At 50.6% G+C, this 19,133-nt stretch overlaps 1 protein-coding gene across 4 annotated transcripts; it reads left to right on the top strand.

Annotated features, from left to right (window-relative positions):
• The first annotated feature begins 820 nt into the window (after positions 1-820).
• Positions 821-16,179, top strand: LOC128837367 (11-beta-hydroxysteroid dehydrogenase 1-like). Of its 4 annotated transcripts, none has more exons than XM_054028503.1 (7): positions 821-940; positions 7,302-7,432; positions 7,904-8,034; positions 9,037-9,148; positions 10,475-10,660; positions 11,910-12,053; positions 14,327-16,179. In XM_054028503.1, the coding sequence occupies exons 3-7, from the start codon at positions 7,906-7,908 to the stop codon at positions 14,545-14,547; spliced, it is 792 nt and encodes a 263-aa protein (XP_053884478.1). In that variant the 5' UTR covers positions 821-940; positions 7,302-7,432; positions 7,904-7,905; the 3' UTR covers positions 14,548-16,179. The 4 variants fall into 4 exon arrangements, with proteins under 4 accessions (XP_053884478.1, XP_053884476.1, XP_053884475.1 ...); XM_054028501.1 differs by lacking the exon at positions 821-940 and adding an exon at positions 6,865-7,045; XM_054028502.1 differs by lacking the exon at positions 821-940 and adding an exon at positions 7,158-7,232.
• Positions 16,180-19,133: the final 2,954 nt, after the last annotated feature.

Genomic DNA, 19,133 nt, shown 5'->3' with positions numbered 1-19,133 from the left:
CCCATTCCCAAAGCCCAGGATGGCCTCTCTTTAGTAAGCCTTGAAAGTTCAGCGTGTGACATCAGCTTTTTCTTTATGGTGAAACAGAAGCAAAGCTGCTTTTTTAAAAACCCATTTTAATTTCTACTATTACTATTTAATTTCAAACTATTGTGAATCCATCAGTTTTGCCTTGCCGGCATAAACCTGCCTACATTTTTTTCCTGTTCACTGTATTTGCTTCTAATACTCAAGCCGGGGGTGGCTTGTGTGGGGAGGGAAGCTACAGCAGATATGATTTGCTGCTTCACTGACCATCCATCAGGATATTTAAAAATGCACCTTTAAATTTACATTACATCCTCTCTCTAACAGGCTATGGGTTTCAACATCCCCTGTACAGAATGACCAGCACAACGTCTATGCACCATTTATTTCCTTCAAGTGGGGTATAAATTGGACTTAAATGGTACAGAGCTGACCCTCTGCACCAGGGTGCATTTCTCCAAAGGGGAACAAATACAATAATGCCGCTGAGGTTAGTTCAGATGCGACCGCGTATTCTGCATGCTGCCAATACGCTCACTTCAAGGGCACTCCTCACTTGCTCTCATAAATACTTTACTATCAGGTTGCTGGTCTTTGGCTATGTGCTCTGCATACTTCTGGGCTAATTTAGAAGCTACGGGCGATAAAAGGAATGAGAGAGGTGGTGCCTGGCACACGTGTGCGTGTTAGAAATGTGACTAATAGTTATAAGATCTGCCCCTTTGGAGGCCTTCTCAACCAAGGAGGACGTGTTCACAGCAGCAGCAGCCGCCGCCGGGAAGGTGCTGTTCACAAACAACATTCTACGTTTGGAGAGCAAACTTTGCTGCCTCAGTTTGGTCTCCAAACACATGGAACTCCTTGGCAAAAGGGAGATGGTGGCTGTTCAATGCAAACCACATTCCAGCTACCGGTGAGTGAAAGCGACGACAATGTGCTTTGAGTGTAACAGAGCTGGCTGGACAATCATTTCCCCGCCCCCCCAGGAAAAGTTATTGAAAGCAAATTGTTATATAGTTCACAGCAAAAAAGTTAGTGACGTATTTACGAAAACATTGTATAAAAGCCATTTTCCACTAAAAAACGGTTTCAGTGGAAAATTCTCAACCGGTTCTAGAGTTTAGTCCTGAGGCTGGAGTCTAAAGACTCCAGAGTGGGGTGGGCTGCTTGTCAGTCTTTCTGCTTCCATCCTTTCCCTGGCCCTCCTAGCACCTGGCAACCAGCCCTGAGGCCTTGTAAGGCTCACAGCGAACCTGAAACGCCGAGCTGATCAAATGCTGCAAAAGAAATCATGTGGGGATATGAGGCCTCTTCCTCCAAACACAGGCCTGGAAGCCAGGGACTCCGGGGTTCTAATCCCATTGCTGACACCAGGCCCTGGGCAAATCACTTCCTTTCTCTCCGTAACTGTTCTCCTGGTTTTGCAAAATGAGAAATAGCAACACTTGTTTACCCCTTAATCCTCCCAAAGCACCTGGGAGCCAGGCAATGTCTGTTCCATACACTGAGGGTGTAAATAGCTACAGAAGGGCCTTTTATGTTTAAGAGAGGTGTTAGATTTCAGGCAGCACTCAATCTCCTCCCCTCCCCGTGAGCTTCTCCAGTTATTCAGGGTTGTGATCTGGGAAGAGCATGTTAATTTCACAAGCAGATGACATTAAACCAGGGGGGGTGTTGCAAGCCCCGGTGAGAACAGAGAAATAGGGACCTTGAGAAAGATGGGCAGGAAATAACAACATAAGACAGAACATCAGGTGAGCCTAGAATCTGGCACGCTTTAGGAAATGCTGCTAAACTTTTCTCTTCAGAAAAGGCTTTCCCCCCATCACCTCCTCCTCACCAAACACCCCCCAAAAAAGCAGCCTGAAACCAAGAAGTCAAATAACCAAATAATAAACAACATTTAAAAAAACTCTACCCCCAAGCAAAGTTTTTGCCCTGAGAAGGGAGAAGAGCCAGAGACTCCATGGGGCTCACTAAGGACTTCACTATTGATTTTATATGGAAGGCGATCGGATAGCATGGTGCTGGCAGTGGTGTAAAACCAACCATTAGATTAAAGTGTTCTTATTACCCAAGGGATTGGTGGGGGCACTAAGCCACAGATGCCAAGTGGGATGGAGGAACCTGGGAAGGGTGACAGTCAGCAAATGAGGTGAGCTCCCGTTTCTGCATAGCCTCCAAAACAGGCCCGTGTGATCTGGGACTGCATCTCATATCCTGCTCTCTGGTGACTCCACACCAGGAATACTAGGCTCAGCTCAGTTGTATGTAAATGTTTAGATAAAGTGAAGGGATGGAGGGAACTAGAGGAAACAGCGAGGACCTAAAACAGTCTAGTCTGGCAAAATAATGGGCAGGTGCTAATCCTCCATAAGTATTGGAAGGGAGTTCCACGCCACACCATGGGGGGAGATGAATAATTATGGGAGGGCAATAGGAATAACAGGAGGCAATTAAAGAACAGGATATTTGGAGTAAATAGCAGGAAGGCAAAGCCTCTGGAGTGAGAGCCAGGCTGTAGAAGAGCCCCCCCAGGGAAATGATGGAAGACCCACTGTTTCAGAGGTGTACAATTAGACTGGATAAACCACTAGGAAATGTCCTGTAGGGGACAGACCTGCCTTGCTGGAGAAGGACTGGGCCAGATAGAACATTTTCCATCTCTAGATCCCATACGTCAATGGTCAATCCAGATCACGAGTTCCCCACAGGTTTCCATACCAACCAATGCCATTAATGGTTTCTTCTGAAAAAAGCCCAGCTACTGGGAGGTACTACAGAGGCCAGCAGCCAAGAGCCACTCACCTGGAGAATGAAAGGTGTGTGTTAGCACCTCCCCCTACCCCAGCAAGCTCCCCCTGCCCAGCTGTTGCAATTTCAGTAGTGCCAAGAGCAGCCTTTAAGTTAGAGCTCGAAAACAGCTTTGCGGGGAGGAGGATCGGATCCTCGTCAACTCCCCACAACAGCCTCGGGACATGGTTGGGCAGCACATGAACCAAGCAGGGCTGTCAACCCTACGCATTTCACCAGCCCCGCATTTTACATTGCTTGCACTGTTAAAAAAGCTGTCAGCCCACTGCTCGGACTCTAAAGCCCACCCCCATCCATGGGCTTCAGATCTTGAGCCCCAGCCCAAGCCGCCACGTCAAAGCCCCATCTATGCAGCACTAGCACAAGTTCACATCTGACAGCTGTATAGACATACCCCAAGAGCACTGGACTGGGAATCAGGGTTCTATTCTTGGCTCTGCCAGGAACCCTATGTGGACCTGGGGCGAGGAATTTCCCTTTTCTGTGCCTCTGTTTCCCCTCCCACCCTTTGCCTATCCTGGGTATTTAGATTGCAAGGTCTTTGCGGGCAGGGGCAGTCTCGCTCTGTGTGTTTGAACAGCGTTTTGCACGACGGGGATCTGAGCTCAACTGCAGTCTCTAGATGCTACAAATACAAATAACAATAGTACCCTAAGAGAGTGACTTGCCCATCCCACATAACATACGTATCTGGCCCGCATTGCTGTGGTATCAGAACGCCTCACCATCTTGAATGTTTTTATCCTCAACACCCCCCAAAGATGTAAGGACACGCTATTGTCCCCATTGTACAGAGGGGGAACTGAGGCCAGGAGAGACTAAGGGCCAGATTTCCAAAGGTATTTAGGGGCCTAACTCCCATTGTAATCAGTGTAAGTTAGACACCCGGAAACCTTTGCAAATCTGGCCCTTCCTGACTTTTCCAAAGTCACACCAGAACTCTTCAGGGCATTGACTCCACCTCTCCCAGATCCTAGGGCCCTTGCCACTGGACCATCCGTCCTTTCCACAGGTGCTGGGTATACAGGTGCTGCATGTAACAGAGAGTTCATTCTTTTATTGTTCAGCCAAGAAAGGGAAGTGGCCAATTCCATGAACTCAGGGTTAGAACAAAAGAAGAAGATGGGGGAAGTGGCAGCGTTTCCCAGAACGCAATGACATTTATTTGACCAAAACATATTCTAAGTGCTTTTTATCAGCAGAGGATAAGTTAAGAGTGAAGAGAAATCTACACTTTAAGAGCAGTGCCCCCACTGGCAGCTGGACAGACCTCCTGAGTATATTATTAACCCAAATCACCTGTTCCTTCAAAGCGATAACAAAGCACTGTCCCGGGTTCATCACTGGAGGGTTGCTTGTGTGTGTGCTGGGCTGCACACAGCCACTAGTTTGTTATTGTAGGGTTGCTCCTGAGTGCTGAGTTGCATCCCCTGATTGGTTATAGAATTGGGATGTTTGGGGAGGGTGTGGTACTTCAGGGTAACTCATTGGCTATGTGGAAGATGATACGCACTGAGGTTTCTCTAAATAGATGTGGGGTGTGTACAATTTCAGGCCCAGCCGGAGGCACCACAGGATTCCATTGCATTGTGCATCTGTAACGCAAACCATCTTGCCTTGCAGACGAGGCTTTTATCCTTGTAAACAGAACTTTCCCCACCGCATGAACGAACATGTCCAGAAAGGTAATCTCGTTAGCAAATGAAGCCCAGTCAGAGTGATGCCACAACCTATATGTGCCATGGCACTGAGCCCAGAACGGCACGTGACAAGGTGTACCGTACTGTACTGTCCAGGAAGATCCCAGAGCTAGAGCTAGGCTGACGGTTGCTTAAGCCCACACCTATTCTGAGACCTCTGTAACCGACTGGATTGAGGCCCAACACCCTGAGCCTTTGGCTGTTGCTCTGGAGTTCTCTTCGATTTTTCCTCTTTCATCTGAAAATGAATTGAGTGCTAGTGAAAGATGCTGCAGAGCCTCCCCTGGAGACAGGGCTGGCTCTAACTTTTTTGCTGCCCCAAGCACCGCCCTGCCGTAACACCCCCTCTCCCCCCAAAGTGCCGGCCCACCCCGCCGAAACACCCCCCACCAATTGGCGCGCTGCCGAAACCCCTCCGCCCAGCGCCGCGCCGCCGAAACCCCCCACCGAGCACCGCGCCGCCAAACAGCCCCCGCCCCCCGCCGAGCACTGTGCTGCTGAACCCCCCCACATGGAGCGCCGCCGAACACCCCCGCCGAGCACCGCACCGCTGAACACCCCCGCCCCCCGCGAAGCGCTGCACTGCTGAAGCCCACCCTCCACGCGGAGCGCCACCGAAACCCCCGCAGAGCGCTGCGCTGCCGAAACCCCCGCCCCCAGTGGAGCGCTGTGCCACCGAATATCCCCGAGTGCCGCGCTGCCGAACCACCCCCACCCCACACGGAGCACCACCAAACACCCCCGCCGAGCGCCGCGTCACCAAACAGCCCCCGCCCCCCGCCAAGTGCCGTGCTGCTGAACCCCCCCACACGGAGCGCTGCCGAACACCCCCCGCCCCCCGCGAAGCGCCACACTGCTGAAGCCTCCCCCCGTGCGGAGCGCCACCGAAACCCCCGCAGAGCGCCGCGCTGCCGAAACCCCCGCCCCCCGTGGAGCGCCGCGTTGCTGAAACCCCCGCCGAGTGCCGTGCCGCCGAATATCCCTGAGCGCCGCACTGCTGAAACCCCCCCACCCCGTGCGGAGCACCACCAAACACCCCCCACTGAGCGCCGTGCTGCCGAACCCCTCCCCGTGGAGCGCTGCACCGCCAAACACCCCCCACCGAGCGCTGCGCTGCCAGAACCCCCCCCCGCCGAGCGCCACGCCGCCCCCCGCCACCCCAAGATTGGCCACCCCTTACCAGGTGCCGCCCCAAGCACGTGCTTGGTTGGCTGGTGCCTGGAGCCGGCCCTGCGTGGAGAGCAAAGACCTGTGTCTACCCACACAACAGGGTACAGCATGCACAGCATCACGACAAGTTTCCCGGCCTCCAGCCTGAACTGGAGGGACCACATCTAGCCGCGAGTTCAGTCCTGACTCTGAAACCCTGGCTCCTCTGGTGAGAGAGCCAATTAGTGGCAGTCAATTAGACAATAGGATACAACGAGCTAAATTGGGAAAGCATCTTCTGAACAACCTGGGGCCTCCAGCTCAGCAGCCACAATGGCAACCATTTGCTGAATCAAGGCCCTAAAGGGTCTGTCTATACTGCAGCTAGGGGTGAGCTTCCCAGGGCTGGAAGACAGACATGCGCTGGCACGGCTTGAGCTAGCATGCCAAGAAGAGCAGAGTGGCTGTGATGGCTCAAATGGCAACTCAGGCTCTCAAGCCCACCCGACCCCTTGGGTCAGAGCCGGATCTCTGCCAGTGCTGCAGCGTCAACACAGCTAATTTTAGCACACTAGCTCGAGCCCGGCTCGAACGAGTCCGTCTACACAGGCTGGGAGGCTCACGCCCCAGCTGCAATGTGGACACAATCAAAGTGTGCAATACCCAGTCCAGAGCACTGCAACGCTGAACCAATACCCCCCCAACTGGTGGCTTTCATGGGCCTGAATTGCTTTCCTTGTGCCTGAACTGCAATACAATTGTAAGCTCCTTGGGGCAGGGTCTGTGTCCTTTTATATGTTGGCAACAGGGCCGGCTCTAGCGTTTTTGCCGCCCCAAGCACCCACACAAAAAGCCGTGATCGCCATCGGCAGCCGGTCCTTCGCTCCCAGAGGGAGTGACGGCCCCGCTGCCGAATTGCCGCCGGACGTGCCGCCCTCCTCTTCATTGGCTGCCCCAGGCACCTGCTTGCTACGCTGGTGCCTGGAGCCGGCCCTGGCTGGCAATAACACCTGAGTGCAGTGTCAGTGCTTAGCAGACAAATGATAATACAACGCAACCTTCTCCCACCGTCAGTAGGCAGTCTCCGATGCTCCCTACAGTGAAATTTGATGCTTTCCACCAAAGGCACACCCCTTCCAGGATGTTGTGCAAAATACTGTACGTTAACGTAGGGGCAGGAAATATTAAATAAGCTGGCCAGAACCAAAGCGAAGCTGTCACTTAGGCTGAGATTTATTAACTCTGAAGAGGAGCAAATTAAAGGTTTTGATGGACCCATCAATCCCACCACTGTGATTTTTCCAAAGGTTGAACCTTTGGGGAGCTGCAGTCGTTGCACTAACAGGTTTTTAAAGGTTAGGCATTGGCGCTTCTGTCTGGAGCAGATCTGCAGAGGAGTTGTTGTTTTTTTCCTTCTTCTTTCATGCTTTATTATTTCCTGATTCTGCAGTGGGATGGGTCTGTTGAGAAAGATTTTCATTCCCTTTGTAGGATTGGTTTTGGCCTTCTGTTTTTATTCAGCAAGGGAGGATTTTAAACCTGGTAAGTTATTAAAAGCGAATGTATTTTAAAAATTAAACAGAAAAAGCCACGTTTGACTGTTTTACACAGGATGCGTACAGAGCCTGAAATGAAACATGTCTGGGCATTTGGAACACTGCAGATAATAGAACATTCTGCTTTGCGGAGCTTTCAAACTACATCAAGCAAGTAACACAGAGAAATATTTTCTTAGGAAACAGGTGAAGTAGGAGTTTTATGATTCGGATTTACGGGGGGGCTTTTAACATTCAGTTTCACATGATTTATGTTTGTAAAAAAAAGAGCTAGAAAAAGGCTATTTTACAAATAATTTTTTTAAAAAAAATCTTTAATAACTTTGAAAATATCTTTTTTGAAAATGGCTGGAAATTTTAATTATCGGAAAAAAAATTCATATCCTGATTTGCAACACGATGTTTTTTTAAAACAATCTGGCCATGTCCCTATTAATATTGCTTTATTCACATTAGGAATTTTAACTATTCTTCTTACTGCAGTTTTCTTGGGACAAGGCAGAGAGTTTGCCTGGTGCAGGGTGGGCATGCTGGTTTGGGCAGGTTGGATTGGCTTGTTGTTCACTTTGGTTTCTTGACCCCTGCGGGGCACGGAGAGGGGGGGAAATCTTTCTCTGGTATCCTGGTAAATTAACATCCCTGTGCCTTGCTTTCCAGAGATGCTGAAAGGGAAGCGAGTGATTGTCACTGGAGCAAGCACTGGAATTGGAGAGCAAATGGCTTATCACCTGGCGCGGATGGGAGCCCATATTCTGATCGCAGCACGGACGGAAGCCAAGCTTCAGAAAGTACGTACCGAGCACACACACACACACGAAAGTCAGTCTTATGTCACACACATAGATGTACAAACACGCATGCACACTCACCATTGCAATGACCATTGCAATGATATGCGCATCGGTACACTCGCATGCTGATTCTCACACATGCACAAATACACACACACACGCTTGTGAGTGTGCAAACACATGTACATATCCATGCTCGTGGTCATGCACACGCATGAACTCTTCTTTTTATACATGTGCTGGTATCCGTGCTCACACCCGCTTATGTACACACAATCTCATGTGCACTAGCACACAAGCATGCCCTCTCACTGCATTGCAGTAATATACACACGCCCCCACTCATCCTGCAGGCACAGACTTCCACTGCAGAGCAGATTATACTGGTAAATAGCCAGGTTGCTTCAGATTTCCATGGTACACAGACTTTGAAATCCCAGGAGGCTCCAATCCCATTCTCAGATCCTTTCATGCCCACTGTTTAAAGCCAGAGCCAGTGGGTTCAACATAGTAATCCTATTGGAATCCAGGCTTTGCCCGCCCACTGCTAAAGGATGCCCCCCCAGCCTAAGGGGGGGTGCACAGGGCCTGGAGACCAAAAAATTATGGGGGACAACTAATTAAAGAACAGGGACAGGAGTGAGGTCAAAGGGTCAAACGAAGGGAAACCAGACTTGGCAGGCAGAATGCACTCATTCTACCCACAGAGCCATGTCTATCCGACCATGGATGTAACACACTGAGGTTCTCAGAGGGTCATCAATGGGAAATGTGTTTCTACAACAGGGGTTGCGAGGTTATTACATGGGGGGTCACGAGCTGTCAGCCTCCTTCCCAAATCCCGCTTGGCCTCCAGCATTAATAATGGTGTTAAATATATTTTAAAAGTGTTTTTAATGTATAAGTGGGGTGGCACTCAAAGGCTTGCTGTGTGAAAGGGGTCACCAGTACAAAAGTCTGAGAACCCCTGTTCTACAACATTCCGTTCACGTGTTCCAGGTCATCACACGGTGTCTGGAGCTGGGTGCAGCCTCCGCGCAGTATGTGAGCGGCAGCATGGAGGATGAGGCCTTTGCCGAGCATGTGGTGAAGGAGGCTGAGCTACTGCTGGGTACGTTAGCAGCTCACCGTCTGGAAATCGCCATCCGACCTTTAACAAGTGATAAAATGCAGAGAGATGTAGCATCACTCCTTAGCCACATTAAAAAACAAAACAAAACAAGAAAGGGCAGGAAAAATCGGAGGGATGTGGAAATGTCCTTCATCCTTCTCACATTACATTTATGTGTGTGTGTGTGTGTGTGTGTAATGAGAAGAATGAAGGATTATATTCCTATTTGTATCTCACATTCACAAGTAACCAATCCATACATTTAGTATCTATATTGAGTTATAGTTACAATTATTATTATTAAATGTATTAACTGGCCACTTGTGAATCTGAGATCCAAATAAGATTGAAGAGAGCCCACCATAGTACAGACAGGCTCTGTGCATGCACCCACCCCAGCTCTGCCAATGCAACTCTGCCCTGATTAGAAGCATCATCTGCTGTGTCAGCCTTTGTCCTGCTAGTGGACTGCAATCCTGCCCTGCTGGACCCCCATGCTGTTCAAAACCTGGACCCACACACAGCTCCGCCGCTCAGGCTTGATCTCAAGGGCACTCTTGATTGCAGTCCTACACCTCTGTAACACTCTGCTCCTGGTTCTTGATCATTACATTCCTGGGCCTTCCATCCTCTTTAAGCTGTAGCAACCCTGCTATGCCAATTATAGGTCACTGCACAAAGCTGTGCAAACGCACACCTGTCTGCTCTCTCTTGCCACACATCCTGATGCTGCACCTGTGGGCCCACATGAAGGTCAAGAAAGACCTGCATGTGTCCCCCCACCTGCTCCACCCTGAATGAGCCGAAAGTACAAATCACAACAAAGTGTTTTTGTCATACACCTCTACCCCGATATAACACTGTCCTCGGGAGCCAAAAAATCTTACCGCGTCATAGATGAAACCGTGTTATATCGAGCTTGCTTTGATCCACCAAAGTGCGCAGCCCCACCCCCCCACCGCGCTGCTTTACCACGTTATATCCAAATTCATGTTATATCAGGTCGCGTTATATCAGGGTAGAGGTGTGTAATCTGAAGACTGGGACTTGGTGAGTGCACGCCAGTCACACATACTGGCAAGCAGAATCTGGATTTTGACCCAGCTCTGCAGAGATGAAAGGCCCGTGCAGTGACCCAAGAGCCTCCCTTATTATTAAAAATAATAAGAATAATAGAGGCATTTCATTCCAAGGAATAAATTCCTGCAGAGATTCATAGTGACTATAGGAAAAGATATGTAGCGTACACAAGCGGTGTGCTCTGCACTTCCTTCGCTTTCTTCCCCCCTAAACTAAAGCATCCCTAGCTCTCCCCTTGGCTTTCAGGAGGCCTAGACATGCTGATCCTCAACCACGTTGGCAACTCATACTTCAACTATTTCGACGGAGACGTGGGGCACGTGCAGAAGCTTCTGAAGATTAACTTTCTCAGCTACGTGGCCATGACGGTTTCGGCGCTGCCCAGGCTGAAAGACAGCGGGGGCAGCATCGTGGTGGTTTCATCCATGGCAGGTGAGCCGTGAACGGGGGCAGAGACCTTGGGGCTGATTTTCAGAAGTGATGGGCACCCAAAAATCCAAGGGATGTCAATGGGAGAGGCAAGTACACAGCACCTTCAAAACAAAATATAGCTCAGTGGTTTAAGTATTGGCCTGTTAAACCCAGGGTTGTGAGCTCAATCCTTGAGGGGGCCATTTAGGGAACTGGGGTAAAAATCTGTCTGGGGATTGGTCCTGCTTTGAGCAGTGGGTTGGACTACATGACCTCCTGAGGTCCCTTCCCACCCTGATATTCTATGATTCCCTTGGGTTTTGCTCCCCGTAGCTGTTTGCCAATAGAAGCTGAACACCTTGGCATGCTTCTTGATTATAAGCAAAGGGGCTCATTGGAGGAGCACAGCTCAAGCTCTTCAAATATTGGCATTACAGTCTGACCAGAACAGACTGGAAATATGTGGCTTTCTCTTTGTCTTGGCTATTTGACTGACTAGACAGGGTCATTTTGTTTCTGTGGATCAAATTCAACAGCCAGCTGACCCCCTAGCTGATGGTTCGCTGGCTTACATGAAGCATCTTAGGTGACAGGTTTCCCTATTGTAAATCTGCCATCTTAGTCAACCCCTTGCTGGTGAGCTCAGCTGAGGAGCCAAGGACCCAAACGACCACTGAGACTGACTCCACGTTGTAGGTGATCTCTCCAGGTCAGGTCTGAGCACATCAGTTGAGAGCATTGAAGGTGGGAAGCCGCCCGCTCTGTGCATGAACAGGACATTTGGGCTGGGCTATTCAAAGGACCTTAAGGGTACGTCTACACTTACCTCCGGGTCCGGCGGCAGGCAATCGATGTTCTGGGATCGATCCCGGAAGTGCTCGCCGTCGATGCCGGTACTCCAGCTCTGCGAGAGGAGTACGCGGCATCGACGGGGGAGCCGCCCTGCCGCGTCTGGACCCGCGGTAAGTTTGGACTAAGGTACTTCGAATTCAGCTACGTTATTAACGTAGCTGAATTTGCGTACCTTAATCCGAAGTGGGGGGTTAGCGGGGACCAGGCCTAAGAGAGTTAAAAGCAATAGGATTTGAGTGCCTATTTACCTTTGTGTCCTCTGAACCCCCCAGCCTGCGTCTCTGGGGCAGTCGGCGTGACACTTCACCGGCACTCAACACACTTGGAAAGAATGTTCCATCTGGTGCAGAATCAAATAAAGCTTTCTGCAGCACTGCAACAGAACTTAACTGTGTCAACATTGCTGCTCTGTGTCTAGGTAAAGTTGGGTTTCCATTTACTGCTCCCTACTCTGCAACGAAGTTTGCCCTAGATGGGTTTTTCAGCTCCTTGCGGCAGGAATTAATCATTCAGAAGGTGGATGTTTCCATCACGCTCTGTATACTCGGCTTCGTTGATACAGGTAAGATCAGTGCCATGTGAACCTTGCTGATTAGGAACTAGTCACCCTCCAAGTTCAAGCCTTTTATCCTAACTTTCAAGTTGCTTCACAACTCTCCCCTCCATTCCTCCTCCTCTCTTGCCTCTGCTCCACCAATGCTACTTGTCAACTCCCCACAAACATTCTTGTCTTCTTTCATGCCACCCCGAATACACGGAATGTCCTCTCTGGACTGATCTGGAAGGACACTACCCCCACCCTCCTCCAAAGCCTGGCCTACACTGAAATTTTATACCAGCATAACTATGTCAATCAGCGAAAAAAAACACACCCTGCCTTGCATAATTATGCTGACAAAGCCAGCAGTGTAGCTGCAGCTCTGTCAGCTGAAGAGTGCTTCCATAGACGTAGCTAATGTCGTAAGGGGAGCGACAGCGGTAGCAAAACTCATTCTGTTGCTCTACTACGTCTACACTAGGGGGCTATGCCGGCACAGCTCCAGTGACATAACTATGATGGGATAAGCTCCATAGTGTAGACATACCCTCAGACCCGTTTCTGACTCATCATTTCAAAGAAATCAGTCAATGAATAATGGCTAGCCAGCCTGACGTGCAGTTAGGATGAGTCTGCGGGCCAGATCCTCAGCTGGTATAAACTGACATTAGGGTTACCATATCTCATAAATAAAAAAAGAGGACCCTCCACGGGCCATGGCCCCGCCCATTTCCCCACCCCTAGCCCCGCCCCAACTCCGCCCCTTCCCCCACCCTAACTCCGCCCCCTCCTCCCTCCCACTCCCAGCCAGGGGGAAAGGGCTGCCCCAGTGCTACCAGCATCACGGTTTCCCGGGCAGCCCCCAGACCCTGCGCCCCCAGCCGGCGCTTCCCCAGCGCAGCTGGTGCCCGGGAGGGGAAGCGCCCAGCTGGGGGCGCAGGGTCTGGAGGCTGCCCAGCAAACCGTGAAGCCGGTAGCGCTCGGGCTTTGGGCAGCCCCCATGCCTCCGGACCCTGTGCCCCCAGCCGGGCACTTCCCCTCCGGGGCTCCAGCGGCTCTGCGTAACTTACACTGTATAAGTTACACAGAGCCGAAGAGGAGCAGAGCCCCCGCAGCTGGAGGCTCTGCTCCTCTTAGGCTCTGTTTAAGAGCCGGGCTGCCCCAGCGCTACCGGCTTTGGGCAGCCCCCGTGCCTCCGGACCCTGCACCGCCGGAGCCCGGGAGGGGAAGTGCCCGGCTGGGGGCGCAGGGTCCGGAGGCAAGGGGGCTGCCCGAAGCCGGTAGCTCTCGGGCAGCCCGGTTCTTAAACAGAGCCTCCAGCGGCTGGGGCTCTGTGTAACTGACACTGTGTCAGTTACACACAGCCCCGGCGGCTGGAGGCTCCAGTCCCCGCGGCTCTATTTAAGAGCCGGGCTGCCCGAGCGCTACCGGCTTCGGGCAGCCCCGTGCCTCCGGACCCTGCGCCCCCAGCTGGGCACTTCCCCTCCCGGGCTCCAGCGGCGCAGGGTCTCCAGGCACGGGGCTGCCTGAAGCCGGTAGCGTTCAGGCAGCCGGGCTCTTAAACAGAGCCGCCATTTTCCCGGACATGTTCCGCTTTTTGGCAATTCCCCCCGGACGGGGGTTTGACTGCCGAAAAGCCGGACATGTCCGGGAAAAAGAGGACGTATGGTAACCCTAACTGACATAGGTCCACTGAAGTTAATGGCATGACACCAATTTACACCAGCTGAAGATGTTGCTGTATATTTATGTACTGATGTAATTACAACGTGAATATATAAAAAGTGAAAGTGTCTGCATGAGAGTTGCTTGGAAAATGGGGGAAGCGGGGGGGTGAGGACTTACAACATTTTGCAAAATTCTCTTCCTCTGTTGAAATTTCCAATTCTGTTTTGTCTTGTTTTTACAGGCTCTAGTATGCCTATCAAAATCATTGAAAGTGAGCTGACTCCCTCTCCCCAACCCTTATGTGGCTCATCTGCTTAAATCATAAGCTCTTGGGGGCAGGGATTGCATCGACCTCTGCATCTGTACAGGGCCTAGCACAATCGGGGCTCTTGTCTAGTCTTGACTGGGGCCTCTAGTGTTACCACGATACAGAACAATAAGAGAAGGGTTATGCCGGTTTTCTCCCAGGGTCACTAAGCCACGCAAGGCTCAATTGATGTTAAATGGCTTAAAAACAACAATTACAATAAGCAAATCCAAGCTGGGTTCAGCTGGCCCCGGAGGTGCAGGGCTCACTAGTGGAGAGCACTGCAAATCTAACCAAAGCTCCTTTTGTTCTACTGTGCTAGAAAGTGCCATGAAAGCAGCTTCTGATGTGGTTCTGGTGTCCCCTGCACCGAAGGAGGAGTGTGCGCTGGAAATCATCAAGGGGGGAGCCCTCCGCCAACGGGAAATTTACTACAAATACGCAGCTACCAAAATCCCCCTCTTGATCCGGGACTGGGCTCCAGAACTCCTGGATTATCTGATCAGAAAAAGCTACAATGTGGAGAACCTAAAGAAAAATTAATCAGTCTGAGTTCTCCAGTGCCTTTCCGCTCATACCTGTCTCTGGGGTTACCTTAATCAAGGCCTGGTGTGCTGTGGAGCTCCCTAGCCCAGGCTCCTTCTCACTTAGGGAATGCAATGCTGGGATCCCTCATCGTGTGACCCCGGGATCATGTGGCATTTTACAGTCCTGAAAACCAATGCAGCATGCCTAGGGTTGCCAGATGTCTGGTTTTCGACTGGAAGCCCGTCAAAAAGGGACCCTGGCGGCTCCAGTCAGCACCGCTGACCGGGCCGTTAAAAGTCCAGTAGGCACCGCAGCGGGGCTAAGACAGACTCCCTGCCTGCTGTGGCTCCGTGCGGCTCCCAGAGCCAGCAGCATGTCCCCCCTCCGGCTCCTACGCATAGGAGCATCCAGGGGGTTCTGCACGCTGCCCCCGCTCCAAGCAACAGCTCTGTAGCTCCCATTGGCCAGGAACAGCGGGCAATGAGAGCTGTGGGGGCGGCGCCTGCGGATGAGGCGGCGCACAGAGCTGCCTGGCCACGCCTCTGCGTAGGAGCTGGAGGGGGGACACACCACTGCTTCTGAGAGCTATCTGAGGTAAGCGCTGCTCACAGCCTGCACCCCTGACCCCCTCCTGCGCCCTGGCCCAGACCTGATCCGCTCCCACCCTCTGAACCCCTCGATCCCAGCCTGGAGCACCCTCCTGTACCTCAAACCCCTCATTGCCAGCCCCACCCCAAAGCCCGCACCCCCAGCCAGAGCCCGCATCCCTCCCGCATCCCAACCCCTTGCCCCAGTCTTGAGACTGCCCTGCCCTCCAAACCCCTTGGTCCTAGCCTGGAGCACCCTCCTGCACCCCAAACCTCTCATCCCCAGCCCCACTCCAGAGTCTGCACCCACAGCAGAAGCCCTCACACACACCCCAGCCCAACCCCCTGCCCCATCCCACATCCTGAACCCCTCATTTCTGGTCCCACTCCAGAACCCGCACCCTCAGCCCAGATCCTGTACCCCCTCCCACACCCCATCCCCAGCCCACAGCCCTCACCCATACTCCGAACCCCTGGGCTCCACCCCCCAGCCTGGAGCCCTCACACCCCCCCGCACCCCTCATTCCTCCCCCACACACCACCACCCCCTGCCTCAGCCCGGACTCCTCATTTCTGGCCCCACCCCAGAGCCTGCACCCCCAGCCGGAGCCCTCACCCCCTCCTGCACCCCAACCCCCTGGGCCAGCCCAGGGAAAATGAGTGAGTGAGGGTGGGGAAAGCGAGCGACGGGGGGGAGGGGGAATAAAGTGAGCGGGGGCAAGGCCTAGGATAAGTGGTGGGGCAGGAGCGGGGCCTTGGAGGAGGGGCAGGGCAGAGGTGGGACAAGGGTGTTCAGTTTTGTGCCAGTAGAAAGCTGGCAACCCTAAGCATGCCACTCCTGTCATTACCGGATACAAACGCGTGCACTCCTGCTCCTGCAGCTGGGAGCACGGTGAAGTCATGCTGGCCTTGAAAACCCATGTTTTGAAAAGATTTTTGAATTCGGTGCCCTGGGATTGCATTTCCTACTCTTCCTTAGCTCGCATTTCTCTGCATTTGAACAGACTTAAGGACTAACTGACTTTGCCAGTAAAATGCAATGGCCATTGCCTTTACCTCACCCACCTTGTCTCAATATGGTCTTTATGAGACATTTTTATTTAAGGGAACTAGGCTCTTGTTGCACCGTTGATTGTTAGTCTATGTATATGTCAGCTGCCTATGAAGAGATCTTTGCAGAGAGGGAAGGATTGTATTTTATCCCATACCGCCCTCTCCTGGTGCATAAAATCCTTGCAGCAGGCGGATTTGAAATTCACAGAAGAGAGGCAATGCCTTAACAATATAACAATATTAGAACGGCCCTTGTGATCAAGCAGACTGTGGGGAAGGTCATTTCCACAGCAGAAATCTGGCAATGTTTGTTTTAAAAATCTTTGTTTTGATTTTTTTAAGCTAATAGACAGCACTTTGTATTTGAAATGAAGATTGCAATTCCTTCAAAATTCCTCTAGATCATGGAGGCCTGGCTGTAAACATGGAAAACTACAGTATCCTGTCCCAGGAAAAGTCAGACAATTTCTACTCCAGAAATGTATCAATGTTTACTCAAGAGAGAAGACTGCCCGCCCCCCACCACAACCCAAAGCCAAGTGGCCTGATTTTCAGAGGGGCTGAGTGCCCGCAGCTCAATGGGAGCTTGGCATCTCTAAAAAATAGCAGGCCAAGACCTAACAAAAACTAGCCAGCATTCCAGCAAACCCCATTGCTTTAGCTACAGTATCTGGAATAATATAACTACATAATACAGAATACATAGCAAAAGAAGTATCCAGAATGTCTCTGACCTCAGTTCTGACTTCTTAGGAGCGGGATTATGGTTACATAACAGCTGGCATTTGTGGTGACTGGCAGAGCAAGCTATCGCCATCAAAGGTGACTGCTAGCAGACAGCAGCGCTGGCTTTCTGTTTCCCCTTTTTGTGGCAAATAATTAGTGCTGATGGAAATTTTCCAAATTTAAATTACATTTTTTCCACAGGAACAAAAAAAATGAAAAATGTTCATGAAATTGTTCCCCTCTTTTTCCGAAGAACTCTAATAAAAGTGTCATGGTGAAACTATCTCCTGTCCCCAAATCTGAGCTGAAGTTTAAGGAGAGATGGCTGGACTCTGCACCATGGGATTTGTTCATAACACATGCCCAAGACTGAACAAACCATGAAAGACAGAAATCTCCAACAACTCCACCACCACCCTTCCAGCCAGCCCTGGCCTTACAAACACACAGAGCTGTGGAGCATGTACCAGGGGAAATGTAGTGACGTGAATTCATTATTAAAATAAAATTCACTAACCTTAGAGTTGTGTATATTCCCCCCCCCTTTCTCCATTACATCTTTTTGGCCCATACTACCTGGGGGCAGTGCCATTGACTCCAGTTGAGGCCTTATCTACATAGGGAAGCCGCACCAGTTTAACCTGACGGTTTGTCTACACTACAAACACTACAACGACACAGCTGTAAACTGTGCCACTGTGGCATAGACACTTTCTACATCGATGAAAAGGATTTTCCATTGCTGTAGTAAACCCGCTTCTCTGATAGGCAGTAGCTAGGTTGACAAAGGAATTCTTCCATCAACCTAGTGGGGTCTACACTGGGGCTTAGATTAGCATAACTATGTCGCACAGGGCGTGAAATTTTTCACAGTCCTGAGCAATGTATCTGAGTTTTAGGTGTAGAGCAGGCCTAAGGTGTAAATTTAAAGACATAGTTGAACTGGTGTGAGCCCCTGTGTGGACGTACCTATTTTGGTGGCTTTTCTCCAATTAAGTTAGGGCCTGGGTCTACACAGTTTTGTACCAGTATAACTATTTTGGATGGGGTGGTGATTATACATATTACAGAAAAGTAGTTATACCGGCACAAAGTTATTCTGGTGTAGGTTATTCCCCCCTTCCCATATGGGAATAGCTATCCCAGTATAAAGCACCTTTGTACAGTGTAACTACATCCACACTTGTGGGATTGTACCACTTCAACTATATTGTTAGCAGCCTGATCTATGCTTACAATTTATACCGGCATAGCTATATTGGTAAGGGATGTGGGTTTTTTTGTTTGTTTGTTTTACTGACTTTGCTGTGCCCGTATAAGCCCTAATGCAGATGCATTTATACCAGCATAAAAGTGCTTTTGCCAGTACATCTTATGTCTCCTGGGAACTGGTGTCAGCTATGCTGGCAGAAACACTTCTGCTGGTATAACCTGCATGTACTCTAGGAGGGTTTGCTGCTATAGCTATGCCAGCAAAACCTTTCTAGTGTAGACAAGGCCACGGTTAAAGCAATATAATTTTTATGTGTAGACAACTGTGGATTGGGAACAGGTTTAAGCCACTCTTAAACCTGGTCAACACTAGAAAAGTGATTGAATTTTAACTGTTGGTTAGAAGTGTGCGTGTGTGGGGGGGGGGGTGTTTGTTTTTTTACTGAGATAGTTATACTGGTGTAAACCCTAATGTGGGTGCAGTTTTAACACTATAAGTTGTCTTATAACTGTATAGCTTATTTTGCTTCCCAAATTGAAATAAGCTATACCACAATAAGGACTTTTATACAGCATAACTGTATCCATGCTAGGTTTTTCTTTGCAACATAAATATAATGGCATAGTTAAAGCAGTAAATAATCTTAGGGTATGTCTACACTACGAGAGTAGTTCGATTTTACTTAAATCGAATTAGTGGAACCGATATTACAAAGTCGAACGTGTGTATCCACACTAAGAACAGTAATTCGACTTTGTGAGTCCACACTAACGGGGCAAGCATCGACATTGGAAGCAGTGCACTGTGGGCAGCTATCCCACAGTTCCCGCAGTCCCTGCTGCCCATTGGAATTCTGGGTCGAGCCCCCAATGCCTGCTGGGGAAAAAAATGTGTCGAGGGTGGTTTTGGGTAACTGTCATCATTAAACCGTCACTCCCTGAAAGCGCCGGCGGGCAATCAGTTCGCGCACTTTTCTGGTGAGTGACAGCGCGGACGCCATAGCACCGCGAGCATGGAGCCTG

The sequence above is a fragment of the Malaclemys terrapin genome, chromosome 4 (genome assembly GCF_027887155.1).
Source record: "Malaclemys terrapin pileata isolate rMalTer1 chromosome 4, rMalTer1.hap1, whole genome shotgun sequence".
Classification (NCBI taxonomy): Eukaryota; Metazoa; Chordata; order Testudines; family Emydidae; genus Malaclemys; species Malaclemys terrapin.
Note: the sequence above shows the minus strand (reverse complement) of the source record. Positions and strands in the feature narration are given on the sequence as shown.

What these genes read in the sequence shown, in the direction of transcription:
- LOC128837367 (XM_054028500.1), top strand. Translation starts at nt 7,145, where the DNA reads ATGGGTCTGTTGAGAAAGATTTTCATTCCCTTTGTAGGATTGGTTTTG. An exon ending in GGTGGTTTCATCCATGGCAG is followed by an intron (nt 10,661 to 11,909) that starts GTGAGCCGTGAA and finishes CTCTGTGTCTAG; the next exon opens with GTAAAGTTGGGTTTCCATTT. An exon ending in ACTCGGCTTCGTTGATACAG is followed by an intron (nt 12,054 to 14,326) that starts GTAAGATCAGTG and finishes CTACTGTGCTAG; the next exon opens with AAAGTGCCATGAAAGCAGCT.